This window comes from Podarcis bocagei (assembly GCF_964188305.1).
Source record: "Podarcis bocagei genome assembly, chromosome: Z".
NCBI classification, from domain to species: Eukaryota; Metazoa; Chordata; class Lepidosauria; order Squamata; family Lacertidae; genus Podarcis; species Podarcis bocagei.
In genome coordinates this window covers 24945185-24972645 of record NC_138140.1, presented here as the reverse complement: position 1 = coordinate 24972645, position 27461 = coordinate 24945185, and the positions used below count along the sequence as shown (strand labels likewise).

Here is a 27461-nt window from a genome sequence, read left to right as displayed (position 1 = left end):
ACCTCAAGGTGGATCACAATGTAAATGGCTATTAAAGCCACTTCCGGCCTGTCCAGGAGGTGGGGTTGCGGGCTTCACGCCCACCCCCACGTGAGCGGGGGCTGGTTTCAGCCCCCGCGGGAGCAGGGGAATCCCGGCTGCGTCTGCCCCCCAGCCAGCCAATCGGCTGGCTGGGGGGCGTGGCCTGCCCTATTTAGGGCCAGCGCAGAGGGGGCTCGCCCTCTTTCGAGAGTGGCAGCCCTGGGTGGGAAGGTCATTGAACACCCGGGCATACAGTGGTGCCCCGCAAGACGAACGCCTCGCAAGACGAAAAACTCGCAAGACGAAAGAGTTTTTCGTTTTTGAGCTGCTTCGCAAGACGAATTTCCCTATGGGCTTGCTTCGCAAGACGAAAACGTCTTGCAAGTTTGTTTCCTTTTTCGTAAAACCGTTAATACCCAGGGTGCATTGCTTGAAGAGGTGCAGTTGCGACTTGACTTCGAGGAGCAACACATTGCACACGGTGTGGTGGCCTTTTTGAGCTTTTTAAAGAGTTTGCTGAATTTTTGAAGCTTTTCCAAAACTTCTTTTGCAGCTGTTTGGTAAGTTAAACTTTTAAAACTTTTTGGGGGGTTTTTGGATTTTGGGTTGGGGTGTTTAGAATTCAAGGACTTGGTGTTGGGGAGAGGTTTGCAAGAATCTGGGAGCTTGTGTGGTTTTTTTCTGCATTTTTATGATTTTCTGTGACCATTGGGCCATGTTGTTGTTTTTTGAAAAAAAAATTCTGGGTTTGAATTTCTATTTGCTGGGTGGCTAGGGGAACAGTTGGGGAGGGGTTTGCAAGAATCTGGGAGCTTGTGTGGTTTTTTCTGCATTTTTATGATTTTCTGTGACCATTGGGCCATGTTGGTTTGTTTGTTTTTGAAAAAAAATTCTGGGTTTGAATTTCTGTGTGCTGGGTGGCTGGGGGAACAGTTGGGGAGGGGTTTGCAACAGTTGGGGAGGGGCTGGGGGAACAGTTGGGGAGGGGTTTGCAATTTCTGTGTGCTGGGTGGGTGGCTGGGGGAACAGTTGAGGTTTTTGAAGACTTTGGTGGTTTTTAAAGCTTTTCCAAAACTTCTTTTGCAGCCATTTGAGGATTTTGAAGACTTTGGTGATTTGCAGCCATTTCGTAAGTTAAACTTTTAAAACTTTTTTTGGATTTTGGGTTGGGTGTTTGGAATTCAAGGACTTGGTTCTGGGTTTGAATTGCTGATTTTTTTTTCTTTTTCTGAGTTTACGAAGGTAAGAGCTGTGCTGCCATGGGACCCAAGAAGACTGCTGCTGCTGCGGAGGCCGGCGAGAGGAAGAAGGAGAAGGTGACACTGGAAATGAAGAAGGAGATCATCTGGAAGCACAACGGTGGAATGCGTGTGACGGAGCTCGCCAGGAAGTACTGCAGGAACCCACCGACCATTGGGACCATCCTGAAGATGAGGGAGAAGATCCTTGCGACTGATGCAACCAAGGGAGTCACCAGGATCGTGAAGAACCGCCCAGCTGTTCTGGAGGAGGTGGAGAAGTTGCTGCTCATCTGGTTAGAAGAGAAGCAGCGTGCAGGGGACACAGTGACTGAGGCCGTCATTTGTGAGAAGGCCAAGGCCTTGCACGCAGACCTCATCCGGGAACAGCCAGGAACCTCAGGCGAGCCAGAAGTCTTCAAGGCAAGCAGAGGCTGGTTTGACCTGTTCAAGGCAAGATCTGGAATCCACAGCGTGGTCAGGCATGGAGAGGCTGCCAGTTCTGATGTTCCTGCGGCTGAAGACTTTGCAGCGGAGTTCCTTGAGGTTGTGAAGACGGAAGGCTACGTTCCACAGCAGGTCTTCAACTGCGACGAGACCGGGCTGTTTTGGAAGAGGATGCCCAAAAGGACTTTCATCACACAGGAGGAGGCCAAGTTGCCTGGCCACAAGCCCATGAAGGACCGTCTGACCCTGCTCTTCTTTGCCAATGCAAGCGGCGACCTGAAGATCAAGCCCCTGCTGGTGTACCATTCGGAGAACCCACGGGCCTTCAAGAAACACAAGGTCGACAAGGAGCGGCTGAGTGTCATGTGGCGATCCAACAGCAAGGCTTGGGTCACACGTGTGCTGTTTGTGGACTGAGTCAATCTTGCTTTTGGCCCTGCTGTCAAACAGTACCTGCTGGACAACGACCTGCCGCTGAAGGCTTTGCTTCTGATGGACAATGCTCCTGCTCATCCTAAAGGCCTTGAGGTGGACTTGCTGGAGGAGTTCAGCTTCATCAACATCATGTTCCTGCCGCCTAACACCACGCCACTGCTCCAGCCGATGGATCAGCAGGTCATTGCCAATTTCAAAAAACTCTACACCAAGGAGCTTTTCAGGCGATGCTTCGAGGTGACTGATTGCACCACCATCACCCTGCGGGAATTCTGGAAGGACCACTTCGACATCATCACCTGCTTGAAGATGATCACCACGGCCTGGAACGGGATCAGCCAGAGAAATTTGAATTGCGCTTGGCGCAGCCTGTGGCCGGACTGTGTGGCACCAAGTGACTGATGCACCAGAGTCAACAGTGGTGCAGGACATTGTTGCCTTGGGAAGGACCATGGGCCTGGAGGTCACAGAGGAGGACGTCAGTGAGCTGGTGGAGGAGCACGACCATGAGCTGACCACCCAGGAGCTGGTTGAACTGCAGGCAGAGTTTGCGCAGGAGCAGGCCTGGCTGGAAGAGGAGGAAGCAACTGAGGAACGGCTGTCCTCCAAAGAACTGAGGGACATTTGCCAGAAGTGGAAGGAGGTGCAGGCTTTTGCAGAGCGGCACCACCCGAACAAGCACGTGGCACATGACCAAGCGAACACTTTTGATACGACGGTCATGTTGCCTCTCAGGGAGCTGCTGAAAAGGCGGATGAAGCAGCAGACCATGGACAGGTTCCTCAGCAAGAAGCAAAGAGTGGAAGAGGAACCTTCTTCGAGTGGTCCCCCAGAGTCTTAGAAAATGTATGTACAGTACACTTTGTTGATTTTTAAATGTTTTTCTGTCATGTTTAGAAACTTAATTTATTGTTCCTTCAATTTTTGAAATGCTCTTTAAAGTATGTGTGACTTTAAAGTCAGTTAATAAACTATTGTTGTACCAAATTTGGCTTTGTTTGGACTTTTTTTGACCATAGGAACGCATTAATTGAATTTCAATGCATTCCTATGGGAAACCGTGCTTCGCAAGACGAAAAATTCGCTAGACGAAAAAACTCGCGGAACGAATTAATTCCGTCTTGCGAGGCACCACTGTACGTTTCAACTGTGAGGCCCTCTACCGGTTTGATGGCGTGCATCTGTCGGATGCTGGAAATGATGTTTGGCTGATGGATATAGCTAAGGGGATAAGGGATTGGTTTCAGGCATGAGAGTATTGGCGGCGAGCGATTGCTCATGTGGCGGTAGGCATTGGTAAGAAGGGGTTAAGAGGATGTGTGTGGGGGGAGGAACGCCATCACCTCCCCCAGTGAGCGAAGGGTGGTCCGTTAAAGGACTCCAGGGGGCGTGGCCCTGTCCGAAGCCTATGGAGGTGTGGGCCAAAGGCACGCCCCTGAGCGGTGACCCGGGGGAGCTCCTAGTCGATGTGCCTCAGCAGGAGACTCCCCCGATATGGTGTTAACCCTTCCCCGTGTCTCCAGCAAATGGGCTGCAGCCAGATAGTCGATAGGACCAATGCCTAAGCCAATGCCTCTCATTCCTGAATTCAATAAAGTTGTGGCCTAATTCGCCCATTTAACCTTAAACTATGGTGTCTCGTGTCTTTATTTTATCCTGGTGGGGGGCGGGAACTCGCCGCGCAATGTCTAGGCTATTTCCTCCAATATTGATAGTATTATGCTCCTCTGTGTTTTGGAGTGTGCCTCCTCCTTAGAATCCAGCAAGAGACTCTGCCGGGGGTGCGGGGGGATGCCACTCCTCTGAGCCTAGTAGGTAATTGATTCATGCTGCTTCTCTTCATTGGTAGTGATTGAATGTTCCACTCAAATGCTATATGGAGATGCTGCAGGATTGCTCGTCCTCAGCAGAGGTTGATTGGAAGGAGATAAGTCCAGAGCAATGACTCATAAGAAGGAAACATGTAACCCCCTCTGAGGATAGGTCATTACGCTTCATCCCTACAGCAAAAGCAATTGAATGGCTCTGGTGCATCACAGGCCAAGGCAAGGACAGAGCAATGAACCAGGCAGAGAGGCAGCAAACAAGCTCCTTTGTTGGTGGATGTTTGGGCTCAGATAAGCCTTTCTTAAATGTTCTCACTACACATGCTCAGCTGCCATATTTCTAAGTTAAAGGAGGTGGTCCAGGACACAACTCATGAAACTGTCCTGCTTTTGGCTTGAGCTGAACGGTTTCAGTGCTTTCCACAGGTCTGTCATGCACAGGTCGTTGGCTTGTGCTATTACTTTTGATTCTCCGCCTGGTTTATAAGCTGCAGCAACAGCCCACAGGCACCATCTGTCCACTCAGCAAGTCATCTGTCTACTCAAAGCCTGTAAAGATCTTTCCCACACTCCTCTTCTCCCGCTCTGCACTTTTGATTACTCCAGTGGAAATTGGATGGGCTTTGCGAGGGATGAGAGTTGATGCAAATGAAAACCGACTTGAGGCTGGTTGCCATGGCAAGCCTAAAGATTTACTATCTGGAGGGGGAACTTCTGCTCAAAGAGCCAGTGGCAACTGACCTTTTCCTATGGAATCGTCCAGCTGCAGTTTGCCTGTGAGTTTGCAACATAAAACAAGCGGCAGCAAAGTGCCCACAGCAGACCTTTGTTTGGCTAAGGGGGCCAGACCAAATAGAAGGGTGTTTCCTTCTTTACAGTATGACGGCAAAGAAGCCTTTGGCTGGTAAGACTGCGATAGTCATTTTATGATGAGTTATTTGCACCCTGAACCCAACTTTGCAACTGGTCAAACCAGCAAGCTGGATGTTCGGCTGGTGAATGGTTTAGTCCAGGGATGGGGAACCTTTTATGGCTAACCAAGCCAGGTCCTTATTTGTCCCCACCTTCCATGGGCCAACTTTGACAAGTGAGTGGGGCACCCTCTGTCATTTACTTGATGTCATGATGTCAGATGGTTGACTGGTGGTTTGTCCCACCCACCAGTCAAAGCTCATTGCACAGTACTTCCCAAGTGTCCTGGCAGCCATCTGATTTAATTATTTATGTTTATTTCATAAGGTTTATACACCACTTGATTGTAAACAACAACAACCCACCCTCAAAAAAGTTTACAAAGCGAATAGAACAATAAAATTATCAGTATAAACAGTGGAAGCAATTCTTTAAAACTTGAAAAGATAAAATCAACAAGAAATTACAAAAGCAGATAACATGTATATCAACATTCCACATGCCTGGACAGATTCATCTTTTAAAAAAAAAAGTTTTCAGCAGGTGCCAAAAAGAGTACAGCGAATGTGCCTGCTTGATGTCCATTGGCAGGGAGTTTGAGAGCATAGGTGCTGGCATGCTAAAATGTTCATTTCTTACAAATGTGGAATGAACACTGGGTAACTGTAGCAAAAGGGGCTTTGCCAACCCCGTGCTTGGCTCTTGAGTTAGTCCCAAACTTTGTCCCTCCCCTTGTGCAGGGTAAAATCTGTCTTTTGATATATTTATTAAAAATAAGTGCATTTATTAAAAATAAGTGCATGCTTCATTTTACAAATACTTAGACTTGGAAGATCAGGGTTCAAATCCCCACTCAGTTGTTCACTGGGCTGGTCACTTTTTTTCCCGTTCACCTTGGGCTGGTCACTTTTCTCAGCCTAACCTGAGGATGAAAAGTGGGGAGAACCATGTGTGCCACTTTGAGCTTCTTGGAGGAAAGAAAGGTAGGTAAATACATACATATCTACTTACATACATACACCAATGCTGCCCGCCCCCGGCGCGCATTGGGCATCTTCAAAACCCAATTCCACTCTGTTGAACGTCACATGCTTCCAGAGAGGTATAGGATCGCAGTGCAATCTATGCCCCACCTTGAGTTCGATGGGATTTTCTCCCATGCAACCCAGCCGTGAATAGGATTGAAGTCTAATGCATAGGATTGGAGCGCAGGTGGGGAGCGTGGAGTAGGAACGCCCACTGATCTCAACTGGGGGCTTGCTTCTCAGTAAAGATGCATACTCTGGCATTGCAGATGTACTCGTGATAACAACTTTTAATCTACGAACTGCAGCACTTTGCATTTCAAAGAATGTTGGAGGAAGGCTGGAAAACCACAGGCGGGAGACAGAAAACCCCGCCCGACTCCGCCTCGATCGCTCCTCATTGGTTCTGCGTGGCCGTCTATCACCTTTCCAGCCGGCCCTGCCTCTCGGTAGTAGTAGCAGCCGGGAGCCTCCGGCCCCCACCTTCCCGTCTCTGCCCCTGCTCCGTGCTGGGTTTGGCGAGGCGAGAGCCATGAATGTATTGCCAACTTTCCTCCAGACGCGCGCTGTGCGGCGGGTCCTTGCGCTCCGGGAGCGCACGCAGAGGCGGGTGAGTGGGGACTGCAAGGCGAGCGAGAAGGGAGGGTGCCTGCCTGCCCTTCTCCTGCAAGCTATACTGGCCTGCTTGGAAGTGCCAGGAGGAGAGGCGCCCGGCCGGCCGCAGCACAATCGCCCGGGGCTTGCTCGCGCAAACAGCCTGCGATATTTACGCGTTTGCAGTTTACCGACACATTCTCTCCCTTCTATCTTTCGCGCGTGTGTACGTGTGTGTGTGTTGGGACTGGTTGTGTGCACGCGTCTTTTTCTTTTGTGTCGACTCCTGCAGGAAGTCGGGAGGCCTTTTTCGCTTGCTTCTCCCCCCACCCCCCGCCGCCCTTTCTTTCTGCGGTTGCCATCTCTTTTGGAGGAGAAAGAAAGAAAGGACAGGCGCGGGTGGGATTTGTGGAGCGGAGCCGATCACCTATCGCTCCATCGCAGAATGTATGTGAGGCTTCCTCCGGTTCTCTAGCCTCTTCCTTTACCTCCGTCGACAGTCTCCCTCCCTTTCCCCCCACCCTTGGGTAGGCCGGGCGCTGGGTAGCTTTGTTGCTGAGTTGCCGGAGCTTGCGGTGGCTGGCCTCCCCTGCTGAGATCACCCCTTCCCCACCGCAGACGCGCCGCGCTTCTTAAGCATCCTATTATTTTTAAGAGGCCAGGATAGCTTAGAGGCAAACCTGGTGATAGTTTGCCTGCAGGAAGCCCTAGGGTTAGACCCTGGTACCTCCCTCTTCTATTTTATTTTTAAAGGACCAGGTAGCAGTGCTAAGAAGCACACTTCTGCAGCTTTTCAGAACCAGAAAGCATTTCGAGTTGGAAAGCATCAGGATCGGTGAAATCAGAATCTATCAGCTTCCTGTGCTCTTTTTCAGAAAATGGGGTGGTAGCTTTGTTGTGGTGCACAGGCTTTAAGTGCAGAAGAACCAGGTTTGAGTCTTAGAAAATGTGGGTGATGGGAAACTCTTCTGCTAGAGAGCTGTTGTCCATCAGAGCAGACTATATTGGGCTAGATCATGGAGTCCCTGTACCATCATCTTCCTTTGGCCCTCCAGATGTTCTTGAAGTACAACTCCCATCAGCACCAGCAAACATGGGCAGTGGCAGGGGAAGATGGGAGATGTAGTTCAACCACACCTGGAGAGCCAAAGGTTTTGGTAAAAAAACTAGTTTGGCTGGGTGTATGACACTTTCCTATGTGATTATGCTCCATCCACTTATTGCCCTCTGTGTCTGGGGAAAAGGGCATATGAATAGTGTGGCCTCTCCACCATGAAACTCTCTGGCTTGGTGGACTCTTGCCTTTAATATCTTAATCCTCAAGAGGTGTTAGGCTGGTGGGTAATAGGGACAGGGCTTTTTCAGTGGTGGCCCCACAACTTCGGAACTCCCTCCTTGCATAGATACACATGACCTCATGACTGCTGGTGTTTAAAAATTCCAAACCCTGAAAACACCTCTCTGTGTTTCGCTGAATTGTGTTGTGCATGGAAAAAAAAACAGCTGCTACTATCCTTGGGTGTATATTTTATTTTCATGTGTTTTAGAGTCTTGTAAACAGCCTTGTGAAAGTGGTGTGCCTGGAAAGGTGGGCTTTTTTTTTTTTAGTAAATAAAGAGACTTTCTTCCCCCCAACACAGTTCCCTGATTGTACACCTAAAATGCTGCGTGTGGATGTGTCAAACTTCACTTTGGAAATGCACAAGTGTTGTAAAATTGCACGCCTTAACATTGGCTGCAGCTTCTTATTGAATGTAAATTCCATCACTCAGTCGCAAATATATGAAATTTCTGGGGGAAACATTTCTCTCTCTCTCTCGGCCTACATAAATCCAGGTTTGATAGGACAATGAACTCAGTGGTGGAGCATCTGTTTTGCATGCAAAAAGTCCCAGGTTCAATCCCCAGCATCTCTAGGTAGGGCTGGGAGAGAATCCAGCCTCAAACCCTGGAGAGCCACTGCCAGTCAGTGTTGACAATACTGAAATAGACAGATTGGTGGTATGGCTCAATATAAAGCAGGTACCTGTGTTTCTGTGGCTGGTCCTTCAAGTCCTGCCGATTTACAGCGGGACTTGGCTTCCTTGCGTTGTGTTTAAGTATCATAGAGACTGACATTGTTTATTTATTTAATGTATTTTCCCCCCACCCTTTTCTCCAAGGAGCTAATGGTGATGTACGCAGTTTTGCCCCTTCCTTACTTAAACCCCACAACAACCCTGTGAGGTAGGTTAGGGTGACAGGCAGTGAATGACCCACGCTCACCCACTGAGCTTTATAGCTGAGTTAGGATTAGAACCCTGGTCTCCCAAGTAATAATATTCCCACTCTCTTAACCCCACACTGGCTCTCCCCTGTTACCTGTGGCTTGTGTCCATCACAAGAGAAAAGTGACAGTCTTGTGGCACGCCTTTAAAAAACCTGACAGATTTATTATTGATCAATCCAGCTTCTCCAAGATGTTGTTGGACTACAACTCCCATCAGCCCCAGCCAGCATGACTGGCGGTCATCGATGACATGAGCTGGAGTCCAGCAGCAGGGTCAGGATAGGCCCTAGGGGCATTATAAAACCACAAGAGTCAGAAAACCTAGCTGAATCTTCTTCAAGGCACCCAGAGATCTATCTACAATTAGGTATATCAATAGCTAGGGTTTGTTTTTTCCTTTAAAGAAAAGGGGAAAAAATGAAGCCTGGGTTTCAAGTAAAAGTCAAGAGACACTTATTTTGAACATCTCTTGCACACGTTTTTATATTTGTGCTAGGATAATTTATTTCCAGATTTTAGAATTCCCAGCCAGATCCTATGCATAATTAAGTGCACAGGACTGTAGGCAAGGTCACGCAAATCTAGTGTCAAAAGGAATCATCTGGACACTTTTGTAAAAGTAGTTAATGACATCTATGTTAATCGCTGTCAGCTTTTCTTTGTGATAGTTGCCTTAAATGAGTACATACAGAAGAACTAATGCTGACCATCATTTGACCCCATTTTTAAAAAATCATAATTGGGGTTGGGGGGTTGGAGGCTTGCATCTGCTTGCCTCCCTACTCGTTTTACAACATTGTATGTCCTGCGAATGCATGAACACAGTTTATAGCAGGACTGAGCAACCTCTAGCCCATCAGACTAATAATGCCTGCTCATTTGGCTCACCGGACTGTTTTGGCCATGCTACACACACCTGCCAGTCACCTGATGACTTATATGATGCCAGGGGTGGACAGGTTAAAAAGGTGGCTGCACTGGGCCAGAAACACCAGCTGATAGTTGGCACTTTAGGAGACTCATGCTCGGTTCTTCTTAAGTCCTGACCATCCTCTGGGACCTCCCAAGAACTGCGTGCTGAGCTTTGAAGTTCCTAGCAACCAGATGATTTCTGGCACTTCAAAGTGCTGCACAGAGCTGTTTGCAGGAGGCTTGCAGAGAATCCTGCACAGTGCTTTTAAGGTTCTAACAATCATTGCCACCTCATTTGACATCAGGTAATTGACAGGTGCGGCAGCCTCCCACCTTTCAAATTTGGTGGTGTAGTGGGTAAATAAGAATCTTACAAGGTTAGAGTGTTAAAGGTGGCCTGATAGACCATCAAGCATAACTCCTCGCTTGGCATAAGTGTGGGGAACCTTTGGCCCTCCAGGTGTTGCTAAACTAGAACTCCCATCAGCCCTGGCAAGCACAGCTAATTACCAGGGGTGATGTGAGATGTAGGTGAGAAGCATCCGAAGGGCCACAGGTTCCCCACACCTGGGGTAGAGGCTCCCCAGTAGATGGCTGTCCAGCCCCTGCAGAATCCAGGAGATTCATTAAGCTCTTGTGAAATTGTTTTCTGTGAAGACGAGTTGTGTAAAGCAGAGCACCAACAGTTGACCAACATGAGCTCATCAATTTAGAATTTGTGCGGCTGTTAGCGATGGCTGCAACAATTCAAATGAAAGGCTATTCCATTGTAGCTGGAGAGCTATGCAAGAGAGTGAAAGTGATTTGACATGATATTAAAAGTTGGCTTGTGATGCAATACCAAAGGTGAGATGGTGTTTTGAAGTCAGGTGGCCTTTGGTGAAATAAAGCTGGTATTTTGTGGGGAGGGGCTTGCTTATGCAGCATGAGTGCCTTGGTGGGAAGTTATTTATTTACCCATATTTATTAATTTATATCCTGCCTGCCCTCCAAGGAGCTCAACACAGCATGCAATGTGTTCTCCCTCAACTCTTCTCTATCTTCACAACAGCCCTGCGGAGTAGGCCAGGCTGGGTGATAGCGACTGGTGCAAGGTCCTGCAGCTGTAGGCCTTCAGTCTGGGTTGTGTAAACTGCCTAGCACTGCCAGGGTATGGACTGAAGGCACGTGAACCCCCTTCCTGAAATGAAGCTCATCTGGGTCTGGCCAGTGCCTGCATAGGTGGCCACCTGGGAATCACATGAATGTTAAAAGGTAAAGGGTAAAAGGACCCCTGACCATTAGGTCCAGTCGTGACTGACTCTGGGGTTGCGGCGTTCATCTCGCTTTATTGGCCAAGGGAGCCGCCGTACAGCTTCCGGGTCATGTGGTCAGCATGACTAAGCCGCTTCTGGCGAACCAGAGCAGCGCACGGAAACGCTGTTTTATCTTCCTGCCAGAGAGGTACCTATTTATCTACTTGCACTTTGACGTGCTTTCAAACTGCTAGGTTGGCAGGAGCAGGGACTGAGCAACGGGAGCTCACCCCATCGCAGGGATTTGAACCGCCGACCTTCAGATCGGCAAGCCCTAGGCTCTGTGGTTTAACCCACAGCGCCACCCGCGTCCCTCACATGAATGTTAGCACAGGTATTATACCTGGAGAACAACCTTTTTTACATCCCCTTCTGAGTGCTTTAAAGTAGAGGCACAGGGAAGATTGTCTGGCCTCTATTGACAGATCTCTGGGTGTAGTTATCTAACAAGGCTTTGGAATTTAATCCCAGAAACTGTCTCAAGATAATCTTAAACAGAACAGTGCTGATGTAGAAAGTTTTCAAGCCATAGGGGTTATAAATGAAAATTTTGAAGCAGCTGTCTCTGATCTGATGTGACTACTATGATGGAAATGCTGCATTTGAGCACAGGCATTTTCACTTTGTCGGAAGCTGTTGAAGCCAGGTGCAAATGTGCCTGATGCCTAGTTAATTTCTAACACTGCATGAAACTCACTGCTCAGTATCAATCTAACTTACTTCTCAATGCTGTTGTGAGGATAAAGTTTGGAAGGGGAGAATGATGTACGTCACCTTGGAGGTAAGGTGGGATATAAATTCAGTGTAATTAATTAATTAAAAGACTAAATTGTGTGTTTCTGTGCTCAGTGCAGCTTCCCTTTCCCTTTTAAGAGAGTTGGTGGGTGCTCACTATTAATGAGAGATAGAAGTCTGGCATTAATAACATTGCAGAGTCCCCTGCAGTTGCTTTGGCCTGTACTAGTCTTGGAATAAAAATTGCTACCAATGTTGACTGTCCGAAAAAGAATGGGGAAAAGCTCTGACTTGATTGATGACCTGATGTTAGAGCTCTATTTCATTCTTAAATGTGCCACCCTGAGGCCTGTAGCTCTCTCTTCAGTCCGTTGTGGGGCCACAGGAGAGGAGAGAGAGAATATGACCAATAAATTGGTGGAACAGCCAATTCCAGGATTTCTTAGGCCTCTTGTCTGAAAATTTATTTAATTTATTTCATACAATTGGATACACTGGGAAACCTCAAAGCAGATTATAAAAAGATAAGACAATAAAATGAAGAAAAAACTACAGCCCTACTTTAATACACACACACACACACACACACACACACACACACAAATACTACAACATGTTAAAATTACCTCAGCTTTCTAATCATCTGGTTAGAATGTTTTTAGCAGCTGCCGATAGGCAAGGAGTTCCAGAGAGCAGGTGCTGCCACACTAAATGACCAAGTTCTTACAAATATAGAACAGGTATTATGTGGCACCTGTTGCAGTGCCAATTCCACCCGTGGAAGTGGTTGAGTGGACACATGTACAATAAGGCTTACATTGGGTTACATTAAATGTAATGTCCATTTGTGTATTTGTCAATTTCTCCTACCTAAGGCTGCCAGCTATTTACCTAATGTAGGCTCTTATGCTTTTTTTGAACAGCTGGGAGAAATGTAACAGAGGCAGCTTTCCTCCCATTTGTTACATCCCTCCCACATTTAGAAGTATGGGAGCCCCAAACAGGGCAGCTGTTGTGGCCCTGGCTTTGCTTGGTTACGATGCACTTGGATGAAATAATGCTCAGCACCAGTATAATCTCCTGATGCATTTCCTGTTGTCCCCTCCCCTTCTTTCCTTTTTCTTTCAGATCAGCCAGGATGCTTCACCCAGAGCATGTTGAGGAAGATGCGGCCGCAAGAGACTGCCCGTCCAGCTAAACCCGCATGCCAGAATGGCCGCCACAGAAGCTGCCTGCACTGGAAACAAACCTGGAGCCAAATCTCCACTGGTAGAGGAAGGCCATCACCATCAGCGTCTGCAGGAAGAGAATGGGGCAGCTGACCAGCTCTCTGAGCACAGCGATGCCTCCTTTGCCACGGTGGAGCCCAGCCGCCAGCCACCACCTGCTGGGAAGCTCAGGAAGACTGCCTTCAAGCTCTTTGGTGGGAAGCGAAGCATCTGCACCCTGCCCAGTTTCTTTGGTGGGAAAAACAAAGGCCAGGGAAAGGGAGCTGCAAAGAAGGGCCTGAGCAAGAGTAAGACACACGATGGCATCAGTGACGTGGGGTACGAAGAGGCCAACTCGGGTGGCGGAACAGACTTCCCTCCTGCACAGCTGCCGAGTTCTCAGAGCGCTCTCCTGGGAGCAGACGCCAGCCTCAGGGTTGGTTTTGTCCGGCCATCAGCATCCCTGTCTGGAAGCTCTGAGGGCTTTGAGAAGAAGCCCTGTGGGGAGAAGTCCTTGTTCCTTCCACGCTCTAAGAAGGGGCTCAGGGGCCTCTTCAACAGCATCCGGCGCCACAGGAAGAGCAAAAGCACTGAGCCCGAGAGGACTGAGTTGCAGGAGTGGACTTCAAGGGATGCTGTGGCTGAAGGACTGCCCAGGGCGAGTAAGCAGAAGAGGGGTGCCGAAACCCAGCAAGTCTTGAAGCAGGGGAGCCTAAAAAGCACTGCACTTCCGCCAGAACATGGGGAGCATTTTCATGATGACGCTTCTTCTTCACCTGGAGTAGCGGCTGGTCTCAATGAGTCAAGAGAGGAGGTCCAACCGGTGGCCAACGAAAGCAGCTCTGTAGGGGATGCAGCCAGAGGAGGGATGGGCAGCGAAAGCTCTCGAGATGCAGAGCTGGAAGCAGATGACACCCTCTGTGCTAACTCTGTGTGCGGAGAGCTCCCTGATGCTCTCCAGTCTGAGGACCTAGACAGCAGCCCTCCCTGTGTCCCATCTGGGGACCAGCTCAGCTTGATGTTTGGAGATGTCACTTCCCTCAAAAGCTTCGACTCCTTTACCGGCTGCGGAGACATCATAGCTGAACCAGATATCGACAGCATCGCTGAGAGTGCCACCACTGCAGAGCGCGGCAGGGATGTGGCCAAGAGGAGCTCCTGCCTAGTTACTTACCAGGGTGGAGGGGAGGAGATGGCCATGCCAGATGACATAGAGGAGTATCTGCAGCAGATGTGGGAAGGTGCCGTCAAAGCAGATGCTGGATACGAAACACGCCTTCCAGAACTCATGGCAAAATGTGAGCATCAGGGAGTGAACGGTGGCAAGCCAGAGGTCCACCTCTATCCTGAAGGCACAAGGGGTGACGTGGACCTCTTAACACCACACAGTGACCAGCAAGAATCTGCTCCCAACAGCGATGAGGGGTACTATGACTCTACCACTCCAGGTCCTGATGATGAAACTGGCGATGGGCTTGAAGAAATCAAGAAGGACCGCCTCCCGAGGGACAGCTACAGTGGCGATGCGCTGTATGAGTTCTATGAACCTGATGATGCCCTCATGAGCCCCACTCGTGCTGATGAATCTTGGTTTGGGAGCAAAGTGTCCCCACCAGAGATCTTTTCCATGAGCCAGTTCTTGGACTTTGCTCTCCCTGACGAGAAGGATTTGGTGCAGATAATGGGCCAGAAGAGGGAAGTGATGGAAACCGAGGAGGAGAGGCTGGCTGCCATTCAGAAGCAACTGCTCTTTTGGGAGATGCAGAGGGAGCCAACTTTGAAAGACCTGGATATCCTCAGCAAAGACCAGCACCACTCCAGAGAAAAGCTACATACGGAATGTAACACGAAAGTGACCAGCTTAACCGACAAGAGTCTGAGTGGCCTTGGCTGCGATCAGATGTCCCCCCCTGCTTTGAACAGTGGTCTGGATGCTGGAATTCTAACTGAGAAGCAAGAGTGGAAAGATTTCAAGGAGATGCTGTGCCCAGAGAAGCACTACAATGGCAGTGGGGGCCCTAAAGTGCACAGTGGGGGCCTTTTTCAGCACGTGGAAAATAGCTCAGTGTTGGATTCAGATAGAGAGCATCCAGGGCTTGAACCGGGTGTTTTAAGTGGCCTGGAGAATTCTGTGGCATTCCCTTTCTTCAAAACGCACAGCTGTCCACTCAATGAGCAGCCAAGCAGAACCGAAGCTGACTTTGGGGAGCCCCCCAACATGGAAAATGAACCAGAACAGGCCGTTAACTTCTCCCAGGCATTGGTGGAGTTCACCAGCAGCGGGACTCTCTTCTCCAGCCTCTCTGAAAGCCTTGGGAGCTCTGATTCAGGCTCTGCGTTCACCCAGAACCTCCCTGCCCTCCCAACAATGGTCACATTCGACATTGTCGATGTGGAGCAAGAAGGCGAAGGGGAGTGCGAGCAGCACCTGGGGATGAACACTGATGAGGACATTGCTGCATCCTTTGAAGCCTTTGATGATAGCTACGCTGCAAAAGAATCCTTCGCCGAATGTGACGAGAGAATGTTTCCTGGGTGCTTCCAGAGCTCTTTCCAAAGCTGCAGCTGGGGTGTCACCAGCCTTCCCCGGCGCATGAGGCTTCAGGAGATGAGTCCTCCCATGCCAGAGCCTCTCTCCAGCTGCAGGAGGAGCAGGTCCCTTGACACTGAGAGCTTGGAGTTTGAGCTGGCTAGCTTGCAACTCTCCAAGGGTGGCTTCAAGCCTTTTGACCTCTGGTCTCGATGGAGTGGCTGCAGGAAGGATCCTGTGTCTCCTGGTCTAGATGCAGACCGTGAAAATGCTCTGGGCTCTCCAGAAGGAAAGGAAGGGAGTGATGCTGCTGTCTTTCCTTGGGCAGAGCTGCAGCAGAATGTATCATGCAGGGAGGATTTTCCCTCGCAAGGCGTGAAACCGTGGGACTGTGACCTGAGCACCCCAGCCTTCCAGAGCACGTGGGGTGCATCGGAACAGCCAGGTATGGAAGCACCTTGCATGCCCCTGGTGCAGGAATCCGCCAAGGCATCTGGTGGGAAACCTCACGCAGATGGGGCCAGCGATCCGGCACCGATGGCAACCAGACTAATGGCCAGGCCATCCAATTTGCCTCTGCAGACTCCTGCTGTGCCCCAGGAGGTGTGTGCCTCCCACAGGCCTGGTGGGGACAGTGCAGGTAAAAAACTTGCTTGGGTCCTTCCTTTGGGAGAGAAGGGGGCTGACCTGCTCCCGGACCCCAGCTTCACCCATTCCCCCGACAAGCCAGCAATGTGCAAACCTGCAGGTGTGACACAAGGAATGTCCCAGCTTCACAGCAAGCAGTGCTGAGACCTTCTGATGGCAAGGCTGATTGTCGTGGGAGCGCCGACTCTCTGATCTGCAGAAAGGGAAAGCCCCCACGTTGGAGGTGGCTGCTTGTGCTGCCAGCTGTTGGAACACCGCGATGAATGTAACAGTAGCCAAATAGCTTGCAGGAGAGGGTTAAAGGAGGATTAGGGTGGGTTTGGTTCCCTAGGGCCTGCAGGGAGACTTGGAACATTACAGATGGTTAACTTTGATTTGAAATTGGGTGGTGGTGGTAGTAACCAATTCTTTCATTAGTGGTGGGTAAGGCAGAGTGTGCCTGATAGGACTTCTGTTATAACTCATCACTGCTTGATGGTGCTTCTTGTTGGGTTGATGCTGAATTGCACTTCCATAGTGTGAACCACTGTTAATCCTGAACACAATACAGGGGAAAGGTGCCAACACCTTGGCTTGGAGATATTCAGATATGATGTACGAGAGCTCTGGAATGTCCAGCTTGCCCTTTAGTTAAAATCAGAAAAAAACAATTTCTTAAAACCGACTAACTGGATGCTTTTTAACAAAAAACGAGTGGTTGTAACAACTTTAAGAAATGGGATGGTTTGCTGGTGGTAAAAAGAAAAAACTATTTAATAAACGTTCTGTGTTTTTGACAGCACAACCCTACTGTGCATTCCTTCTCTGGAAGCAAGCCCCACTGAGTTCAGTGGGGCTTGCTCTCAGCTAGGGGTGCATTGGTTTGCAGCCTTGTAGTGCAGTCATGTGCAGATCTACTTAGAAGTAAGTGCCACCCTTTTCCAAAGGGGGGGGGGGCGCTACTTGCAAGCAGTTGTGCATGCAGAGCCATCTGTATCAGGTGGCATTTTGAAGATGAAATAAGACCTGCAAAGTGTGTTGCCTGCCAGGGGTGGGTGGGTGAGAGTGGCAAAGCATTGGGCATGTGGTTCTAATGAGGCAAAGTTTGGCCAGGGGAAAAGAAGTACTAGGAAGACATTTAAAAATTTGGCGTATTTTATGGATGCTGTCAGTATGGAGTGGCACCCAAGTGACTGCAGAACTGCAGACTTCGAATAGATATGGTGTGTGTGTGCTTTAAGCTAAAAGCAGCAAACTGTTTCAAACTGTATCCCTTTTTAAAGATTTGAATCCCATTATTTCCTTATGACTAAATCTCACTCAGTGGGATGTCCAATGAAATGAATTCTCCTGTGTGCCCCCAGAACAGAGCCTCCCCTCCCCCCAAAAAAAAATAATTTACTCTTGAATACTTGGGTTCTAATGCAAATCTGGGCAAGCGTATTCACCATACTGTGGTTTAACTGGCTTATGTAATGCAAGGTTGGCGTTCTGTTGTTTGTAAATAAACGATATCAAGGATGGGGAAACTGTGGCTCCCCAGGTGTGGCTGGGCTACAGCTCCCAGCACCCCTGACCATTGGCCATGCTAGGGCTAATGGGAGCTGTCTGTCTGGAGCATAGCTGTCAACTTTTTCCCTTTTCTTGCGAGGAATCCTATTCGAAATAAGGGAATTTCCCTTTTTTTAAAAAGGAAACGTTGACAGCTATGGTCTGGAGGGAGCTATATGATGGACTTCTGCTTATAGATGCTATGTTGCAAGGCCAAATGTAGCCTTCATTGGAAAATCTGTTTCCTCTCTTCCATGCAGGGATGGCCAAAGAAGTTGATTGGAAAATCCAAATCTTTCCACACATGCAAACAGATGCTACTGTTTAATCAGCCAGAAAGGTCTCCATCAAAACTCCACTTGAAGGGACCTTGTGAAAGCATGTTGGAGCTGTTGGTGGGGATGTACAGGAGGGCTTCTTGGTGGATTGAGCCCCAGGAATCAATTCTGTTCACCTCTTACTCAGCTGCCCCTTATGGGATTGCAACATCTATTGCTTGAGGTGGACATAAGAAGAGCCCCTGTTGGATCAGGCATATCTAGTTCAGTTTAGTTTTTCTAACTGTGGCCCATTAAATGCTTCCAGGAAGGCGGCAAGCAGGGCTTGAAGGAAACAGACCGCCCCCCCAAATCAACTTGCCTTGTGAGAAACCTGCCATGGCCTTCCACCCAGAAGTGATCTTTCTGAAAGGTAAGGCTGGCAGTAGAGGAGGGTCCTCAGAAATGCATGAAACTAGCACTAATCTGTCTAGTCGAATCTGGTCAACTCTTGACTAGCAGAAGCTGTCCAGGGATTCAAATTTAGGGGGGGGGTTTCAAAGCCCACTATGCAAGGGGCCTTTTTTGGTTGCAGGGGGAGGAGATGCAAGTACCAAAGACTGGGGTGTCCTATATTGGAGGTGGGGAATCTGGCTCTCTGGATGTTGCTGGATTCCCATCAGCCCCAACCAGCATGGGAGCTGTGATTTGTCTTCTGGTCCAGGAACACCTGGAGAGCCACAGGTTCCCCTCCCCTGCTGCACATGCAGAGCAAATGTTCTGCTGCTAAGGCGGGCCTTGACCTCTTGTTAATTTGCTCTGGAAGAGTCATATCTGGCATGGTAGCTTTTAGGGGAAATCATTTTGAAAGAGGTGGTGCACAACTTGCTGCTTTGCTCAAGGAGTGCCCATACCTGCCAGTATTTGTTAGCTAATAAATCAGAGAAGAAGACCAGCAAAAGGAAAATCCTACATTAAAGCCAAGTCCCTTGAAGCTGCTGTCAGTACAAGGGCAACTTCAGAGGAAGGGCCCTACCTCACTGCTTTGCATTCAAAAGATCCCAGGTTCATTCCTCAGTGGCACCTGCAGGTAGGGCTGGAAAGGGTTTCTGCCTGAAACCTTGGACAAATGCTGCCAGTCAGTGTAGACAGCACTGAGCTAGATTGGCAAAATGTTCTGATTTGGTATGAAGCAGTTTCTTATATTCTATCTTCCCTTCCCTATCTTCCTTTCTTTTTTTAGCAGTGTGTATGTAAATACTATGTAGTAAGACTCTATTATTATTATTTTTTAAAAAAACACCTCTGACCAGCCTCTTATGAAAGATTAATCTTATTTCCTGCTGTAGCTCAGAGCCAGCCAAAGAGAGTGAGGAACCTGAGGTGGAAAATCCAAATGGTTTATGCATACCTTAAACTAATTAAGATAGCATCGAGAAGTTTTCTTGCACTGGGCTCTTTCTGTTCCTTTGTGGGGCTCTTCATGTTCATTCCAGCAGGGCTCAGCTGGGAGAGTGTTGATGTACTTACCCAAAGGCCAGATCTGCCTATAGTACTTCATGGCACAACAAATCTCCTGTCTGTTCATCATCCTCCTCCAAAGGAGGATTAGCCATGTGAGATGGGTTGCCAGGTTTTTGCCTTTCTGTTATCTCATGTGGCTAAACATCCCCTGAAGTTCAGAGGGGGCTAAGCACATGGCAAAAGGGTGTGTGTGGAGTTCTGAGCTAGCCAAGATTTCCCCCCTCAATTGAGAACTACATGCCGACCTTTTCCACGTACATCACCCACTATGAAGGATGCTTCCTCACGTGAGAGAACCTAGGCAACTGATAGCCCACCCTGTCCCAAATGCTAGTGCAGAGGTGCTCTGACAAGGCAGAGAGTGCATGCTCTCTTGCTGAGAGTGCATGCACGTTGAGCTGCATGCTAGCAAATCAGTTCTGTCCTGCTTTCTTTGCCTGGAGTGGCACCTGGCCAGAACTTCTTGTCTTGTGATTCTATGTAATGTGTAGACTAGCTTGCAGCCTGCTCATCACTCCTGCCTTCACTAAGCAACTGAATTAACATCAAACCCAAATCCTCCTTTGCTTTCAGTAGAAAGCGCAGTCAGCTGAATGTTCACAGAACTGGTGTCAGACCTTTGTTCTCAGTACACATGGGGCAGGTTGAGGGTGGGGCTTGCACCCACACCCCTGCACCTCTGAAGCTTTAGCTTTCAAGTGTTCGGGGGACTTAGGAAACAAGCTGCAGAGCAGTTGTGGATGAGGTCCTTCTCCTCAAGCTCTTGATTTGACAAAGAATCCCTCCTGTGGGATGGAATGTAAACATTTGCTTAAAAGATAAGTATCTGGGCAAGACAGGGACACTGGGAACCAAATGTCCAGATTCGCAAATCCACCCATGTTAGATTGCATAGATCTTTTAGCCTTGATGTCTGCCTGATTAATGGCCCCATTGACCCAAACACAACCAATTGGCCATGCAAAGTAACTCACCGGGGGCCTAATAAGCCTCCATGTTTTGGTATCTGTGTGGGACTGCCAGTGAAGGAGCCTTGTCAAGCAGCTGCCAAGCTGCTGGGCCTGTCTCATTTTGCCTCTGTTCTGAATTGCTACTGCTCACAAACTAGAACTATTAATGACCACACTGTATCGCACACAGGTTTTCACTGTGGCCTGCCTTGGCCAAGTCTTCAATGTGTTTTGGGTTAGGTTGGAGGCATGGCAGGTCCCCCCGCCCCCCATTTTCCTTTTGAACACATCACCAAAGACATCTTGTGAAGTTTGTTGTCAAATGGTGTAACTCTTGTTGATAATGTATTTGTGTAAAAAAACAACATCCAACAACTCTGTGCTAATAAGAATGTTCTTCTACAAATGTGTGTGTGTGTGTAAGCATTTTGGTTTTTACATATTTAATGGGGGAATTTTAAAAAAAAGAAAAGAAAAACATTTTTATACAAGTGTGTACAACAGTTTGATTCTGCCTTGGTAATTTGACCTGTTTGTAAAGGATTTTTCAATCTTCGTACTATATAACCTTTCCTCTGTCTCTTTTTAAAATTACCATCTTATCTGATTTGGTCTGTGGCTAAAAACAATGATTTGGCACACAGAAATGACAGCAGGACAATGGGGTTGCAGAAGCATGAAAGGTTGGCTGCTTGTTCGTCTTTCTCTCTTCCTATGGTCTTGTTTTTTGGATTCTTGGTAGAAGTACCTGCTTTGCATTCAGAAGGTCTTGGGTTCCGTTCCCATATCTTCACTTAGGGCTGGGAAAGATGCTTGCCTGAAACTGCAGAGCCACTGCTTGTCAGTGTAGAGGATGCTAAGCTAGATGGACCATCGTCTGACTCAGGGTAAGGCATCTTCCTGACTTGAAAGACGTAGAACAGGGTGGCCAACCTGTGGCCCTCCAGATATTGTTGGACTACTGTCTCCATCATCCTTAAACATTCACTAAACTGGCTGGGGCTGATGGGAGTCCAGCAACATCTCTGGAGAGCCATCGACTCCCCACTCCTGACCTAGAATAAGGTTATCAGACATCCCCGTTTCCTGGGGACAGTCCCCAAATTTACAAATCAGTCCCCATTGAAGTTGAAAAGTGTCCCCGGACTCATTGGAAAAAATCTGGTAACCTTAACCTAGAAGGTAGGGAAGGTTGACTTCAGTAGTGAAGCTAATTGTATTTTAGAATTATTTATGCAGAATGTGGTAGTAATCTTGGATATGGGTCATGTTTTAGACTGTTTCCCCACACTAAAGGGGGGGAAACCCTCACTGCACATCAAAAATTAGTTTTGAGGGGAAATGTTTAGCATGGCCTTTTTTCATGGCTAGTTCACCATGAAGATTTTAAGTTGGGGAACATTCAGAAATTGGACTTCCCCCAGACAGTCTAAAGCAGTCCAACTTAGAATTATGCCAGCTCATCTTGCACCCCTCAGTAATGTATCAGATGGCTCTAAGGAAAGAAATAAAAGGCCATGTTGATTTGTGTCTATGGCTATAACCCAGAACATTGCCCACTGTAGCCCCTTCACTAATACTGTTGTCTTCCTAAGACTAAGAATAGCTTTGCCAAGGAAGACATTCAGTAGTCCAATGAGTAGATGAAAGTCTGTACAATCAAAGCTTGAATATTTGGCTGCAATCCAAAGAGGTGAAATGCATCCAAAAGAGAGCACTGTGTACAAATACATAGCTTTGACTTTTAATTTTTAATAGAACTGTTTCCACAATTGTTGAAGAGGCAAGCCACTATCCATGGTTAAAAAGCTCTTTTCCCTCCAGTCATTGGAACTGTTGCTTGATGAGCAAAGACTGATTGTTTGCAGAGTTCTGCACTGTGCTTGCCTACAATATCTGTTGATGCTCATTTGAAGCTGGTTCTTTTTCTCCCCATGTTTTTATAACAAGAGGTCCAGAATCTTCATGTGTGATTCTAGTAGGAATTGTTGGGTGGTGTGGGACTGCTTTGGAGAGGCTTCTTTTCAGGTTTTGCAATCTTGTGCAGTTCCATTAAGAATGGAAGTATCTTTGGTTTCCTTTGGATGGCATTGGGTTCAAGCAAAGGAATACTGGGATTCAAGCTGGGATTCCTGTTGCAATGGGGCAACAATTGGTTGGTTAGTGTTAAGTGGTTGGGCGTGGAGATAGCATTGGTACTATTACTAGAGGAATAGGCAACATGAATTCACATGCTCTAAACCACTGATATTCAACTGGTGGGTCGGGACCCACTAGTGCATTGTGTCCTGCTCCAACGTGGGTTGCAACAGGAGAACTACCACCATGCAAACATATGATGAAAAATTAAGAAACTGGTCCCGGAATGCATATTCAGGTTAAAAGTGGGTCTAAAAAGGTTGAAGATACCTGTTCCAACCCATGCTGACTTCTAGTCTAGTGTGATCTAGGGTTGGTTAGGGGTGGATTTGCTTTACAGTCCATTAGCATGTGTTTAAAACTACAGGACTTCAGGATGTCTTGCCAGATAAAGCATAACTAAGCTGTGCTAAGTGATCCTGTGGATGCACTCTTGCTTAAGAATTTAAGAAGTCATTTGCTGGGATCATATTGAGCTCCAGCTAAGTCCAGCACATTTGTGAAAGTCCCAACAATCAGCAGGCGGCAGATGGTCCAGTTCTTACCTCCCTCCAGATTAAGAATAAGTGGACAGTTGTTACAGTGGAGGGAAGGAAGATGTGGAATCTCCCCACAACCTGTACCGAGACCAGTTCCTTTTTTTAACTTGGTCAGAAGCGATCTAGAGTTAGGGCAGTGAGCAGTGAGTTTGCAGATCATACCTTGTTATTTTAATGTTGTGAACGTCCAAATGGGTAGGAAAGAGCCCTGAAAGGGTTGCTTTGCAAATGGGGTGAAAGAGCAACAAAACAGCAAGTTAAGATTCAGTGTGGGTGTAAAGTGATGTATACTGGAGCAAATAAATCCTAATGTTCTACACATGCTGAGGGGATTAAGAACAGGTAATCAGGAAAGATATTTAGGGTGCATGATGAATATATAGATCAATGAAACATCAAACCAGTATGAGGTAGCTGGGGGAAAAGGGAAACTCCTTGCTAGGGATTATTAGGAAAAGGATTGAAAAATAAAAGCTACAGCAGTATAATGCCCTTATACAATTCTATGGTGTGGCCATGCATACAATGCAGTGTATGGTTATAGTCAGTGAATCTCAAAAAGAAGACAAGGCAACCAAAAGCAACTAGAAGGTGGAGAACCTTCCAGTTAAGTTAAAATGTGGCCTTTTTTTAAAGGAAGAAAGAAGTGACTAAATACTATAATCGAAGAAGAAGAAAAACCTTGCCTGAGAGTAAGCCCTACTGAATTCAGTAGGGGTTACTTCTAATGGAACATGATTAGGATTGTACTGTAAGGCACAGAATGATGGGCTGCTTAAATTGTACAAGTGTTTCTCCCTCCTTTGAAACACCAGAAGGGATCATCAAAAAAACAACAACATTGATTAGTGGTAGATTCAGAAGACAAGAGTTTCTTCATTGCTTGCATAATGCAACTTACAGAATTGGCTGCCTTAGGATCCATTTATTTTATTCTATTCCATGTATGTCCCTTCTTTCCTCCATAGAGCTTACTGTGGCATACATGTTTCTCCCTCCCCCCTAATGCTACATATATAATGCAGGTCAGATTACCAGGTGCTGTGCCTACACTGCACATCCGAGATTTATCTATTTTTCTATAGGTTTCATTGTTGTTGTATACATTCATGGAAAATTTTTATGGGCTGTTCTTTTTACTGTCTATTTTTAAAGAAAGGTGAAATTCGCAGTTTTGAAAGGGGGGAAAGCATTGGCTACTGCTTATACATGTACAAAACAGTGGCGGGGGCGCAGATTGCTGTTCAGAGGTCATTGCTGGACTATAAACTGACAGCCATCTTGGAAGATTTTAAGTCCCCCTACCTTTTTCATTCACATATACCCCTTGCTTTTCTGGGCTCTAATATGCATTTAATAACTTTTTGTAACCCTTGTCGAATACTGTTTTGTGGTGTTCTCTCTCTGTGTGTGTCTTTATTTCTGCTTTAATCTGTAAAGGGTGTCCCATTTTTTTCTTGCAAGTCATCTTGGTTGCTACTTAAAGCTAATAAACTTGCGTATTCCCCCCCTCCCCTTCCTTTTGGTGAAAACTTGATCCACAGTTAGGATGGTTCTCCCCTAGATTTACATTAACAGAAAAACGGGAAATGCTAAATGCCGTGAAATGTTTTCTCTGTTGAATAAGGTAGCCAAGTTCCTTTTCCATTTTTTTCTGGCTGGTCCTTTTTAGTAAACTATGCCTCCTTGAGTTAGCTACAGCCTTTCATTCCACATTCATTGGCAAGAATGTGGATTGACATCATGCTTTGTTATGGGGGGAATTTGGATGAAACTTAAAACACCTGAGTCTTCTTCTTTCCCTCAAAGATAAGAGGACTGGTTCTAATAAGTAAAAATCAAATGCATTCCAATAGTACTACTTTTCTTTCGAAGGAGATAACTGCAAATTCCTCATATGGCCTTGTATCAGTTGAAGAACACTGTTCACATCTCAGTGTCAGTTCCTGCCATTATCTGTCTTTATTGCACCACCTTCAGGCTTGTGGGATATACTTTTGCTTTTCACTGAGGACCAGCAGCTGAAGTCAGGTGCCACTGAACCCAGGAATTTTGCTTTGAAGTGCAAAACCAAGTGGAGCTCACAGTCCTTCCATACAGAAATGCACTCCTAGCTACCCCCAAGCTTTCTAACATTTCTGCAGTACCATTTAAGGCAGGGAGTAGAGTTGTTCTGTTGCTGCTATTCTTAACCAGTTGGGATTCAGAAATCCTTGAGATCTCCCAGCAGATGCAGATCCACCTTCTGTCTACCCCAGCCATGAAAGTATGCAATGCAGGGCAAATAGTGATGCAGCGTTCGAAGGATGACAGTGTATTTCCTGCCAGTGGGTTTTGATAAACCTGTCCTGCAGCTTCTCAGGCATAACTGGGGACAGACTGACACTGATTGTTTTACAGCTGAGGTGGTTTTATCTCCAGGGCTTGTGCAACCAGTAATGCATCTCTGCTTTTTTGCAAGTGAGGAATATAGTTCTCTATATATTCCCCCCTTAAAAAAACAAGCCCAACCCTATCTGTTGCACAAACGGAAGAAGGAGATTGAGGACTGTCAGACTGGCTGATGAAACTACCTCTTAGCCGCAAAGCTGGGTTATACCATGAAGAACCCAGCTGTAACATCAGTCTTCACCTTTCACAATGCTTGGATACTCCTGCACTGACTGAAGATGGGTGCAGTAACATATGGGGTTCCAGCCACTTGGCCTTGCCTCTCCGTATCCTTGTGTACCTATTAATACTTCCAGGGTCATGCCTGGAGACTGATGCATCACTGTTTTGCAGAGCATTTGCTAAGTGTATGTCTTGTCATTGCGTGTTTTCCTACAGGACCCTCAGTGTGGGGCATTGTTTCTCCCAGTGTTTTTGAGGTGTCTCTTACCAGTTTCAGTTTTCCTGCTTCAGGTTACCTAAAGTGAGAGAGAAGGCGCACATTCATAACTGAGAATGGCAGGAATTGAAAATATTTGTAAGAGGGCCCCTCCCCCTTCCTACCCCAAAAAGGGAGTTGGTATCTGCTTTGTAAAGCTGTGAAGATAATCTCCCTATTTTGGGGGTGGGGAATAATTTGATAGTTCACTTGGTGCTCATTTTCCAAAATAAGTTATAAGAACTGGTCTGCCATACTGGTTTGCTAAAAATGGCTCAAAGCTCACCCCTGCTGCCACCTCTGTAGGTAACTACCTTCAGTTATTCACTCTTGACTGGCTCTTAATCTGTGATGAGTGGATAAGAACGCTGATCTACTTTACAGAGTTGCACACCCTCACTGTGAAGAACAGAGAGTGGTTTTCATCCTTGCTGCAACACTGGGCTAGGAGGAGAAACCTCCCACCCCAGAGCTGTCATGGGGATGAAAAACATTGACTTAACTTTGTTAGATCTGCTTTTTTGCCTGTTTTCTAAAGTGCTAAGACCTAACAATATTGCTGTGCCAGAAGAGGATAAGCCCCCTTTCCTAGGTAAATGGAGGTCCAAAGGGGGAGGCTAGGCCCCTGGTTTTTGCAAAGGGCTGGTGAGCCACTGGAAGTAGCTTCATGGGCTGGATACAGGCCGTGTGTGCTTTGCACCCATGTTATGGGAATTAGTGACATAATGTCTGTAAGATGCTTTCAATTACTGAAGCACTAGAATTGTATACTAAGTGTTCCTCCTAAGCCTTGGTAGGCTTAAACATTCCATTGTAGTACTGTATTATTGGGGCTGGTTTTGGTCAATGGCTAATGTTGCTGTTTTGGTACAGGGTTTACATGTAAAGGCTTGAGAGGGAAGTGATTTTATGTACCCTAATCCAGAGAAGAAGATGCACACATGGATCTCCAAATTAGGGAATGTGGCCGTAAGGCAAATCCAGATGTCCACTCTGCTGCTTTCAGTAGGATCCCCACATAGCTGGATCGGGGGGGGACGGCGACGACTATATAGAGCAGTGGTGGAATCCTGTGTCCCTCCAGGTGTTGTTGGACTCCCAATCCACATCAGCCCAACCAGCATGGCCAATGGACAGGGATGGTGAGAACTAAAGTCTAATAATATATGGAGATTCAAGATTCCCCACGTCCTGAGTTAATTGGTGACTTAGGATGCATAGGCCCAGTTTTACTTCTTACCATAGAACTTTGAAACCATTCCTATTGAAGGCAGTAGGATTTATCACAAGTAAGTGGTTTCAGGTTTTCAGCCTCTTATTTAAACACTGCCAGATACTCATTTATGCGGTTTGATTTAAACAAACTGTCACTCCATTATCCTCCATTGCTGTGTCAGCTGGTTTATGTTTTTGCTGAAGTTTCATTAATATTGGTTTATTTTATTTTCATTTTATCTTCAAGTTTTTAATGTGTTTTTCTTTGTTTTGCAATGTATGCCCTCCTTGCTGAAGTCTAATAAATAAATCTGAGGGTTTTTAAAGAGACCATCCTATTTCA

General features: G+C 47.1%; 2 protein-coding genes across 3 annotated transcripts; both read left to right on the top strand.

Annotated features, from left to right (window-relative positions):
- Window positions 1-297: 297 nt before the first annotated feature.
- LOC308578666 (tigger transposable element-derived protein 1-like) lies at window positions 298-12907 on the top strand (the record flags this gene model as incomplete). The annotated part of the gene is made up of 3 exons (XM_081179144.1): window positions 298-581; window positions 1108-2005; window positions 12838-12907. Exons 2-3 carry the CDS (start codon window positions 1281-1283, stop codon window positions 12905-12907), a joined length of 795 nt encoding a protein of 264 aa, XP_081035270.1. The 5' UTR covers window positions 298-581; window positions 1108-1280.
- AMER1 (APC membrane recruitment protein 1) lies at window positions 6356-27461 on the top strand. Of its 2 annotated transcripts, XR_014004095.1 has the most exons (3): window positions 6356-6514; window positions 12838-16998; window positions 18211-27461. XR_014004095.1 is itself a non-coding variant. In XM_081179300.1 (2 exons), exon 2 carries the CDS (start codon window positions 12922-12924, stop codon window positions 16237-16239), a length of 3318 nt encoding a protein of 1105 aa, XP_081035426.1. In that variant the 5' UTR covers window positions 6356-6514; window positions 12838-12921; the 3' UTR covers window positions 16240-27461. The 2 variants fall into 2 exon arrangements, 1 of the variants encoding a protein (XP_081035426.1); XM_081179300.1 differs by having other exon boundaries at window positions 12838-27461.